Below are 12174 nucleotides of genomic sequence, written 5' to 3'. Positions count from 1 at the left end.
ATATTTGATATTTGGCAGCACAATTAATTGTATAATGTTTCCCTTCTCTATCATTATCTGCTCTAATGTGCTCAATGTTTTCAAAAATAATTTAGTATTGTTCTTTTATACCAATTTTCGTGCATACTGTTTTTAATTTTTCATGAAGCTGGCTCACACGGTAACTGATTTGATTCATAGTTCAACAAAGATTTCATTTTAATGAGGGTGATCTTCATAACAAAATATTTCCTTTGGTATTTTATCTACATTAATACCTTTCTTTTAACTTCTCTTGGATATGAAAAATATTCTCCGTTTGGAAAAGAACAACATTACCATAAAATAAAACGAAGGTCTGAACTATATAAGCGAAGGGAGTGATATAGAAATTAAAAAGCATTGGGCTAAATTTTGAGCTGTTAAGTACTCAATGTGTAAGCTGGGCAGCAGCATAGTTGTAGGGGGAAATGGTCACTATCTGAGAATGATCTGACAGAATGGGGAAGATCCATTTTAGGGCTGAGCTTCAGATAACTAGATGAAAAAGATTTTCCACCAGGTTTGAGTGCGAAACAGATTTGAAAGCTTGGGAGAGGTCCAATAAAATGAATGTTGCATGATATTAAGCATTGAAGATAGGTATAATATGTTCAGTTGTGGCCAGAAAAGCAGTTTGAGTGCTGTTAAGCATCTGAACATGAATTATGAATCATCAAGAAGACATTGAGTTTGCTGAAAACTGGAAAGTTGACTCGTACCCTCTTTTTCCATAGCCAGAAGCGAATGAAGCAATATAAGCCTCTGATTTGCCATGACTGTAGGGCCTGCAATTGACTTCTTAAGCAATGGAGCAAATGTGCTTGTTGTCTCAAAGAGGGCGCTGTGACAGAAGTAATAGAGCTGTTCAAAAGCTGACTCCATTGTGAGCCAATAAGATCTCCCACAGTTTAAAAATGGCTAGAAGGCAAATGTTTCCTCAACAGAACTGGAGGTGAAGTTAGAGAGAGAAGGATCTGATTCCACAGGAATGGCACTCAGCTATAGTCTCTGAATCAAGGTATACATTCAAATATTGATGTGTAGCAAACTTGTTTTTTTGGCAATAAAACAGAAAATCAGATCATCACTTTTTTTGACGTTCTGTTGTCGCAATGCCCTCCACCATATTTACAAAGGGGTGTTAAGCCACCTTTTGTGGCTCAAACACCCTTTTTAAATATGATACCCTTTCACACAGTTATCTGCGTGAAAGGTGCATGCAATGGGTGTTGCTGTGGGTGTTCTCATTGCTTTGTGATGCGAGGTGTAAATCTGCGGCAGTGCCAAATGCAATAACAGGCATTGAAATGGCACAACGAGGAGAAATTCCTTTATTTTTCATCTTTTTTTTTTCTATGCATGCTGCATTCTGCAAAATAGCAAATTACCATTATTGTTTGTTCAAGTGCAGGAGGGGACATCTAAAAACAATTCTTCCGTGTAATGCAGGTACCCTTGATCTATGGCACAAGGGTGTAAGTGTTGGTGCTAGGCAGCTGATTTTAGCGAAAGGGCTAGGGAAAACATGGGGGGGAAGCTGTATTTTTTAAATGGCGGATGGTGGCAATACAAAAGTTGCCATAGATGTGTGCTCTCTCATATCTTTTATTAAGCATCACAAATCGACCCTCAAATCCATGAGATATACATTTGTTTTACAAGTGGAAATGCCCATTTAGAAAGTCCATGTTGACGTCTGTAATTTATAAAATGCAGTTTCCACTTAAACAGATTAAATCATCAACTATTTTCATGTGAGTAAATCTTCTCACAGCGGTCGGGAGTGTGTGGTACAGCGTAAGAATTCCCTGGACGTTTAGGAACCCACACAAATGTACATGTGAGTGGTTATTCCCAAACTTTTGTGGCACATTCCCATTGTGGAAACTGTCAGAGATTTACTCTTACCATGGGCATGAAAAAAAAATAGGTTACAGGCTGGTAATGTAAAGGGAACACTATGAAAACAGGTGTGGATACAGGAGAAGCTGGTTCTCCATGGGATGCGAACAATGCACTATGTGCATTTACACTCATTTGAGTCACTTGTCCATGTATAAATGTACAATTTCCAACTCCAGTGGAAAATAGCCAAATGCCAGCAAGTAGCTGTATTAAGACATTCCTGTGGGGAGGCCAAAAGCACCATGGATGGTATCAGTGGGACCGACATCTGTGACATTATGGAAAAAATACTCTTAGACCCCGAGTATCAATCGTGGTTCACCGAAGTGAACAGTTTCTGTTCTTGAGAAGTGGTGTCACTCAGCATTTTCTAAGCCTATTTCATTAATTTCTTTATCCAGTCAATCATACTTATCATATTTAATCTCAGTTGTATTCTTTAAATATAATTCGACTTACTTTTAATGTTTATGGGGCTGATTGACAGCAATCACTGTAATTACGGGCAGATTTCTATGATACCCTGCAGGTACTTTGACACGTTGTGCTATCCACAAAAAGGCTCATAAAATGTATGAAAAGATTCATCTTTCCAGGCATACTATTGCACCTATCATAGACTTGTTTTAAGGCTGCTTATTCTCCCGCGTGGAGTTGTACATTGCATACTATCCTGCACAGTGGAAAGGACAACCGAATATTCAAGCACACATTTTTACTAGTTTTTGTGTTTACTTTACGGGGAAGTGCATTCTTGGCTGCAAAGCATCTACTGTCCATAATGTGAGGTAACTGTTCCGATAATGTGCAAAATGTAGGCCGAAAAGGTGATTACTCTTCCAGAGTGGTTAAAGATTTCTGATCACTATGCTTTGAACCTTGAGAATCCACGCTACAACCATTTGTGGAGTTAGTATTTGAATCCCTGCTATAGTTTTAGATAAGTGTAGCTTATTGAGTAGACGCTGAAGTCTCAGATGTATTTCGTTAATCAAAAACAGTGGTAAATACACCTTAAAACCATGTGAACCAATCGGTATGTGTCGTCGTTTGAAAAATGAAACAGGCGACCTTAATTTAATCCATTGTCTTTCTAACAAGGCAGAATAGTAAATCCTGAAGAATCTCCAGGAGGACATATTTGATTTATTTTTTATTTTGCATCACAACATGCCAAAGCATATGAAAATGCAGAACTTACTTTTTATACTTTTGAATTGTAAGGTTGCTTCAGTTGATCCTGCACAACTCTCTAAATTGAAGGATTTTAAACACTCGAAGTGTATCCTTGTCAAGAGGTGGAAGAATCACAGTGCTTTCTTCAACCAACTTGCCATTGACAATAGCTACTCTAAATGACAGGGGCATTGTGAGTAGGTGGCAGAACAATAGATAATATATGAATAGAGATTTCTAGCAGGTTATTTTTACAGCACTGTGGATGTACAATTGTTCCATTGTTATGTACAGTACATTCGTTTGTGCCAAAATTGAGGTGAGGGTTCGTAAGTGTTCTGAGCCAGCTTACTTAACAATGAGTAAATTATAAGGGGATGTGATTCAAGTTGTTTTGCATTTGGATTTTAGACAACATAAATGGTTAAATGGTTTCAACAGTAACAAGTAATATACTGCAATTTTATTATATTTGGAGTGAACAATATTTTTTTTTGATTTGTTTAGTGGTTTCAAGAAGTTAATGCAAGGCCTAATGATCAACAGAATGCTTTAAATTGGAGGGCCGGAAGCTCTAAACAGACAAGGAAATTATATAACAATAAATACTAAAACAAAGTAGAAATAGATTTTAAAAATGTAAAAAAACAAAAATAAACAAGACCAAAGGTATTATATCATAGGTAACAAAAGAGATTGAAATAGAGTTTTCATCACAAGCCAATATTATAAATGGAGAGCCAAGTATAAAGTATGTACAAACATATTTATTTAGTTCACAAGAATCTTCTGCCGCCGTACCATCACTTTTTTTATGCTCTGGTGGGGCAAGCCTCTCAATCATATCTATGAGGCAAAGCAAAGCCGCTATGCATGACTTTGCATGCCCTCATTGATTTGTAGTACGAAAAAGCAGCACAAGTCGCTGCATTGCCTTACTCTGCGTCAAGGAGGTGTTCCATGGGCGATGCAGTGGGTTTTCCCACACAATGCCATTGGATTTTGACAGTTCCCCAGATTTACTTACATGTAAACCTGAGGCAGTGCCAAAACCTGATGCCTCCTCAAAGTAAGCGTAACAAGGAGAAATAGTTACTGCAGCACACATGGAAAGACGAAAACACCTCTTGGGATTGTTTTTGTGCAGGACGGTGCCCCTTCCTGCACAAAATCAATCCGGTCTGCAAAGGAGGCACCGCACACCATGGTGCAAGGGTGCCTTTGTTGGCACTAGGCAGAAAATTGTGCGCCAACGCAGGGGGAAAGAACAGGTATACAACGTATTTTATAAATAATGTGCATTCCTGCTCTTTTGCTTTGGCATATTACAGAGCAGCTAGAACACTTCTGGTGCTGCCCTATGCCAATTTCTCGTGACTGATGCCCTGTGTGATTAGCCAAGACTTGTTTACAACTACCCTTTGAGCTTTTTTGAGCAACAAAGAGCCAATTGTTAATATTCCTTCAATAGGGCGATGTCAGTTATGGGGCCACTGTATCGAGGAGTAAGGAAAATAACCTCCTGATTGAAAGATGTGAATGACCGTTTCAAATAAACACTTGATGCGAGAAAGTAAAGTTTTTGGTGCCTTACAAATACCCACGTTGGATTTTAGTTTACATTATCAAAGAGGTTTCATGAAAGGTACAGTAGACAAAATTAGAAAGCAGTCAGACAAACAACTGAAATTAGATCATCTATCAGGAGACTAATTCATTCAGAGATTATAGCATTATAAATCGTATACCTCACATCAGATGAATTTGTGAAATGTTTAATCTGGGCAGTATTGTGAATAAAAGCAGAGGCTAGGAAAGAAGCAGAGTTGTGGCTATCACTCTATGAATGTTGAAATCACCACAATGTTATTAGGCAGTTGTACATTTTGATGTGTGACACATTCACAAAGGTTACATTGTTTTCTGGTGGGTGACCTATGATGTTTGTTCTGCAAGTAGAAATGGCAATACATTTGAGTTCCAAAACCAGACAGTAGAAATTGGGACAATATTTAGGTAATAACAGTTTTGTGTCACATGAAGTACCTGTATAAACGATATGAATTCGACCTGCGTTTTACCTTTCTGGTCCAAATGGAAAATGTGAAAATGAGCTTGAATAAGATCACATGTATCAGACTGGCATGATTCATTTAGCTAAATGTCTCATAAGGTTGCTTTTAGTAAAGATATATCTGAGTTAAATTTATCTAAATGGGTTTTATCGATCATTGCAGGAATCCTTCTAGTCACAAGTAGTCATCTTGCATGAGAGGGAGGGGAACAACATTCTAGGTCAGAAGCATTGCAATGTTAAAACAGTACATCATGATCAAGATTACTCCTGGTCTAGTTATAACTTCACAGAGGGAGATAACTTTGTCAACTGTTTTGGACCAACTGTAGGCAAACCACCATGTCTTACCAGATTTCATGTAAATCCATATTTTGTGTAATTCCTCGTAAATAGCAGCGGATATTTCTGTGCTACACTTTAGCTAATGGCTAAACATATAAAAAATCAACGGTAGTGGATAGTTATGATGCTCAGTACTAGTAGAAAATTATGTTTCAAAAGACAGACCATTATGTATCTAATTTATCAAGACCCAAGCCTCCTACTTCTATTTGTGAATGTTAGATTTCTTATCAAATGTGATGTTATTACGATTAACCTAAATATCAGCATATTGCTTTTTATTAGGTAGATACAATTGGTAGACCTGTGTTAGGAATTGGATTTTTGGTTGCCAGAGATATGCACCCTGTCCAAACAGAAACCACAATCCTAGTCAGATGCACACCATAAAGGAACCTGTGCACAGATACACACCATAAATTAACCTGTGCTCACCCTCTGGTAGCTTAGCACCGAGCAGGCAGGTTTTACTTAAGAGGCAATGTGTAAAGTATTGTGCAACACTTCAAACAATAACAGAGTGAAAACATAAAAAAGGCTCCACACTAATTTAGAAAAAAAATAGATTATGATTTTATAAATAGAAGACCAAAACAACAGAAATCCAACAAACTAAAGTCGAGATATCAAATTTTAAGTTTGAAAGTGAAAAGTAGCGCTTACAAGCAATAGAAGCATGTTAGAAATTGGGTCTCTAATTGGCAGAGGTATACACCCTGTATCAATATGGACCACAATCCTAGTCAGGGTAAGCTAGATACGCACTAAAAGATAACATCTCCGCACCCTTTAGTAGCTTGGCACAGATCAAAAAGGCTTATCTAAAGAGGCAATATGTAAAGTATTTGTGAAAAACACACGCACACAGTAACATAATGTAAACACTACAAAAATACTCAAAACAGGTTTAGAAAAATAGTGAATATGTTTATGGAAAAAACAAGACCAAAATGATAAATATCTAATAAGGAAACTAGAGTTATGAATTTTTAAAGAATAAATCAGAAATAGTGCTTAAAAGTCAATAGAGCTAATAGGTTACTTGAGGTCACGCTGGACTGGCGTAAAACCGTTCAGGCTAAGTGTGATGGAGGGCTGGCCGGCTACAGGACTCAGGCAGGACCCGCTAACAAAGTACCTTGGATGGAGTAAGTGTTGATGTCAAAGACTTAAACCAAGGAGTCGAGGAGGAACTGCGTCATTGTCTATCCTGAAGGCGGAGGTGAAGTGTCACTCTGATCCGTGCAGTCAATGCAGGCGTCGTCATTGAACCCCTTTACAAATCAGATGTTGCGTTGATGACGAGCAGCACTGTTCATTGGCGTAGAGCTGCACAGTCCGTCGAGGTGATGTCTTTGATCGGCCCCTGCATTGGTGTTGTCGGGCAATGTGTTAGTTCCGATCAGTGTAAAGTTGGCACTCCATCGATTTTGATGATTCTGGACAGTATAAATCACCTTCCTATGGCCCAGGACTGGATTGGCCCTGATTGGCAGGGATGCAACTCATAGATGGCAGAGTCCAGGTGTTATTGCAGAGTTGCAAGAAGTCTTTGATAGCCCTAAGACTTCAAAACAGGGACAAGCCAGCAAGCACTTGGAGTCACTCTGGGATCAAATGAGATGGGCACAGTCCTTGTCCTCAGCAGGGCAGAGATCAGCAGGCAGCAGGGCGGTTCAGCAAAGTAGAAAGCAGTTCCTTCAGAACCTCAGTCAGGCAAGGTGGCAATATCTGTGTCAAAGCAGTCTCTGCTCCTGGAAGAGTTTTTCACAGGTCCAGTAGAGTACTATCTTGGTAGGGTCAAAGCCCCTGTACTTTCATCCCAGCCCTTTCTGCCAGGCTATTTGCGGGGGCTAATCAGCACTATAAGTGGGACACAGAACACTGCAGATTAAGGTGTAAGGCTCAGACCCATCCCCCTTCCTGCAAAGGGAGAGTTATCTGAATGCAGATGAATGCAGGCAAGTTCTCTGTCACCCCCACCAGTTTGTGGCTGTCGAGGGGGAATGCACAAAGCGTAGCTGTCATCTACCCCAGACTTGTGTTCAAGACCGGCTGCAAGGTACACAGAGTAGTTGGAGCAGAGAAAAGTCCACTTTCTATAAGTGGCATTTCTAAAATAGTAATGATAAATTCAACAAGTTAGCAATTTCATTCCAATGATATGATACATGACACACCTACTCCTTCTCAATCAGGATTGCTGATCATACGTGTTATAAGGAATTCCTAATGTTAACCTATGAGAGGGGTAGGCCTCACAGTAGTTAAAAACAAATGTGGGTATTTTGCACTACCAGGACATACACAACTTAAAAATATATGCCCTATCTTTAATTACACAACACCCTGCCCTATGGGCACCTACGGCCTGCTTTGGGGGTAAAGTATATCTAGGGGGGGTTTAGGCTTGACAAGGCCTTTTAAATGCCATGTCAACATGGTATCATAATCTGCAAACACATGCTCTACAATGGCAGGATGGAGACATGTTTTAGAGTGCTACCTGGGTGGGTGGCACAATCCGTGCTGCAGACCCACTAGTAGCATTTAATTTACAGGCCCTGGGCACAGATTGTGCATTCTTACAGGGAGTTATAGCTAAATCTAATATGCTAATTGTGGATACGTCAATCAAACCATGTTTAGGAGAGAAGCACATGCACTTTAGTACTGGATGGCACCGGTTGGGTGTTCAGAGTCCTATGGACAACAATAAAATTGCAGCAAAACTGGAGGCAAGCAGACCAAAAGTAAATTGGAAGACCACCCTAAAGCTGTCAGGTCTGACAGGCTGAAAATCGAAATCTTTGTTAATTTGGAAATAAGAATATGTATGGGCCTGATTACGACTTTGGCAGTGCAGCTACAGTTTTGCACTTGCACAGCACGGTCAAAGCTGCGCAAAGACCGCCAGACTTTTTACGAGTTAAACTTCTGTTGGCAGACAGACCTTTTGCTGTTCCAAAGGCGGTGCCCTGAAAAACGAAACCGCAATGGGAATGGCAAAAATGTTACAGCACGGCATGGACTGTAAAGTTCATGCCATTCCGGAACTGGGGGTGCAAGCAGACAGGGGATACATCCCCAAGGCCGGGATATGGGGATCCTGTAGGGCCCACTTTGATTTTCCACTGCTAGACTTTTCATAACGGGCTCACCACCATGAAAAGGCTGGCAGTAGGGAAACTTGAAATATGCTTGCAGGGACTGCACCAGACCAACTCAGCATATTGTATTGTCCCTCTCCTGCGCCACTGCCAGGGAATGGCAGTTTTCTGGCACAGCCGGCGGTACACCACTGGAATGCAGCAGAAAGTCATAATCCACCGGTCAGACCACTGCCCCCACGAGTCTGGCTGTCCCTGGACCCCGGGACTCGTAATCAGACCCCCTAAGATATGTCCAATATAATAAGATGCAGTTTTAATGTCTCATTGTTAATTTTATTTTATTAAGTTCTGACTTGCAATGTTCTTCTAAAATATATTGATTTTGGATTTTGCTATTTGTATCCAATCAGAACTTAATAACATTGTTTAAGTTTAAAAAAAAATTAAATATGATTGGTTCAAATAAAGTATCCTGTGTCTTCTTTTCCAATAGAACAAATTCCAAAATGGCACACGTTCAAGCTCTTCTTCGCTGTCCAAAAGTAATAGTACATCAAGCAGTCAATCCAATAGTAAATGTGGTTCAGATGAGACAGAAGACCAGTTTAAGTCAACTTTTTCCCAAGTGGTAAGTGATTTGCTGATTGTGTGTATTTGATCGTTTTAGTACATTTACAGATTTAAGTTTGTAATCACATTTTCAGGGCTTTGTTCAAGAGCACCTGCCCATATCATCTCTGCTTCCTCTGGCTAAAGGTATATAATAAACATATTTGCATTTTTCTAATGATTAAAAAATATAATTCAGATGAAAGGAAAAGGACGATGTAGGTATTTCTAGATATATTTATGAGCACCATCTGCAAATAATGTGCAGTACCATGAGAATCCCTTCCTCAATGCAAACTAAATTGATGTACATGCAAAAAATTTAAAAACAAAAAAACACATCAAGTGATGTGCATCCACATGTCATTTTGCCAAATTATACAAGTTAGTTGAGGAACAAGGGCGTATACTGCTCCAAATGATGTACATCTTTAATTCCATAATCATTTTTGACATTTTAAACTATTGCTTCATACAAAAATAAATCACAACCAGAGGTATGTAGTACAGCATATGTGTGTGTCTGTTTTTGCATGTGTCTGTTTATTTACAAGCAAAGACCAACATAAAATATTCAAACAATCAATAATAGAATACATATTAATTAGTTTCACAAATATACAACATTCTAAAAAGAGGCCTAAAAACACATTTACTAAAAAAGTAATATAAAAAAATAAACATTACTAAATATAGAAACAATTAAGAAATAATAATATACATTTTAATTAATCAATATTATAAAAAAAGTTTGATTCCAGATATAGTAGATATAGTGCTCCACTCCAGTCTAAGCAATAGTAGGTCAAGTGATGGACTACAGAGATGTTACATTTACTACTGCTACACCAGTATAAGCAACAGTAAGAAAGTGATGAACTCTAGAAGGGTTCAATGTACTACTCTCACTCCAGTATGAGCAACAGTAGGGAAAGTGTTGGATTTCAAAGGGGGTGAATTAACTAGTCCCACTCCGCTATAAGCTATATAACAGTAAGAAAAGTGTTGGACTCAATCCAGTCAAAACAAGAGTAATGAAGGTGTTGGTCTTTGGAGTGCTTAGATTTACAATTACAATTCCAGTCAAAACAACAGTAGCAAAAGTGTTAGAATTTGGAGAGAATAGATTTGAAATGCAAAACAAGTCTAAGCAACAACAGGGAAAGTATTTGACTTAAAAATACATACAGATTCTATTAATTTATTGAAAATGTTGAATATTTCACAACTATAACAATATACAGAAATATATTTATTTAAAAAAGTTAACATATTATTTAAAAAAGAACCAAATACTTAGGGGCTCATTATAACAGTGATGGGACCATCCGCCAGACGTCGACGGCCCCACCAACACGATTAGGATGCGCACGTCATACTGGCGGGCGCATCCTGGCTTTTTACCATTGCAGATGGTGCTGCTGGCTGCAGCACCGTTCGCAATGGTAAAAGGGCATGCACAGCATTTCCCTGCACCATGTGGTGCCTGCCATTTGGTGCAGGGAACTGCAGGGGATACCCACAGTACCCCCCACCAACCCCAGATGAGGCCCGCAACGGGCCCCTAAAGCCAATCCCTGCCAGCCTTTCCTGCCATGGAAAGAACTATACATCACCCACATCCTAATATTGCAGACGGTGCCTGCTAGGCACCTCCACTATATTAATGGCCCAGCACTGCCCAGCAGAAAATCGTAACAATTGCTACAGGCGGAAAAGCAGTGGACAGACTTTGCATCCGCCACAATACCCACTGCTATCCTAATATGGTGGTGGGTCAATCTCCTTACGATGGCGGATTGATTGCCACCGCTGGCCTGGCGGTGGCGATCTTTCCGCCATCATAATGAGCCCCTTAGGTATTAAATTCCAATTAATACAAACAACAATTTAAATGTAAATAGAAAATTTCATCTTAGAAACAAAATATCACAAACACAGTCAAATAAATTAACGTTTTACAACAATATTACATATAACAACATTACACATAATTACTAGATGATAAATAACATATAAACCTTAAACAATCTACAAATGATAATACATTTTTATTTTCCAATTAGAATGGAATTGCATATTAAAATTAATAAGCCTCACAATTACACAATAATTAATACATTACATAATATACATCAATAATACATAAGTAATATTCCTATAATATTTAATGTATATAAATAGCATTCAATTAAAACACTTTGTATTTAAATTACCTTCCCACGGTATTCCCCGACAAACTCAGGATTCTGCAACTAAAATATACCTTAAATAAATCAGTATTAAACTATTAACATAATTACAATCAAAGAAATAATTATTGAACAATTAAAAGCTAATTAAAACTTTTTTGTAACTTGATAAACGTCCCACCCTATATTCCTACAAACCCAACAACATGCTACCAAAATATAAATTACTATTACTAGTAATAAAAATCAATAAACAGTACAATTTCCATTATATAATCAAAATCCAACACTATAAAAAAATTACAATAAAAAAAATACCGAGCACACAGAAGAATACAATGTTCCCCGGGGAGAGTATTAAAGTGTGGAGAAGAGAGTGATTGTAAAGAGTCAAGGAGTTGGAAGGGTTCCTTTGTCGGAACTAGAGAGCCTCACACACCCAGAGCGTTAGGTGTGAAACACACCCTGACTGAAGGATGTCCAGTATCATCATAGGCTCACTGCCCCTCGTCAGACCGGCACTGCAATGTCTGACGGAGTGCCCAAAGGCACTCTTTTGGTGGAGTTCTTTTGTTCCTTGCCGATGGTGAGTGTGAGTGAGGATTAAAGAGAGTGTAGTCGGTGCAAAAGTGAGTGAGTATTAAAAAGGGTAATCAGTCCACAATGAGTTTTATTGACGTGGCTGATTCCCTGGTTAAAAGGGGTGGGAGGGGAGCTAGTAGCTGTGGAGGTGTACAGC

General features: G+C 38.8%; 1 protein-coding gene across 1 annotated transcript in view; it reads left to right on the top strand.

Annotated features, from left to right (window-relative positions):
* LOC147747587 (vitellogenin-1-like) overlaps positions 1-12174 on the top strand; it is a 1134322-nt gene that overhangs the window by 724106 nt on the left and 398042 nt on the right. Inside the window, exon 23 of the mRNA XM_086925703.1 lies at positions 9128-9262. Within this exon, the coding sequence (XP_086781829.1) occupies positions 9128-9262 (135 nt within the window). The remainder of the gene's footprint in view (positions 1-9127; positions 9263-12174) is intronic.

The sequence above is a fragment of the Lissotriton vulgaris genome, chromosome 1_1, assembly GCF_964263255.1.
Source record: "Lissotriton vulgaris chromosome 1_1, aLisVul1.2, whole genome shotgun sequence".
Taxonomy (NCBI): domain Eukaryota; kingdom Metazoa; phylum Chordata; class Amphibia; order Caudata; family Salamandridae; genus Lissotriton; species Lissotriton vulgaris.
Note: the sequence above shows the minus strand (reverse complement) of the source record. Positions and strands in the feature narration are given on the sequence as shown.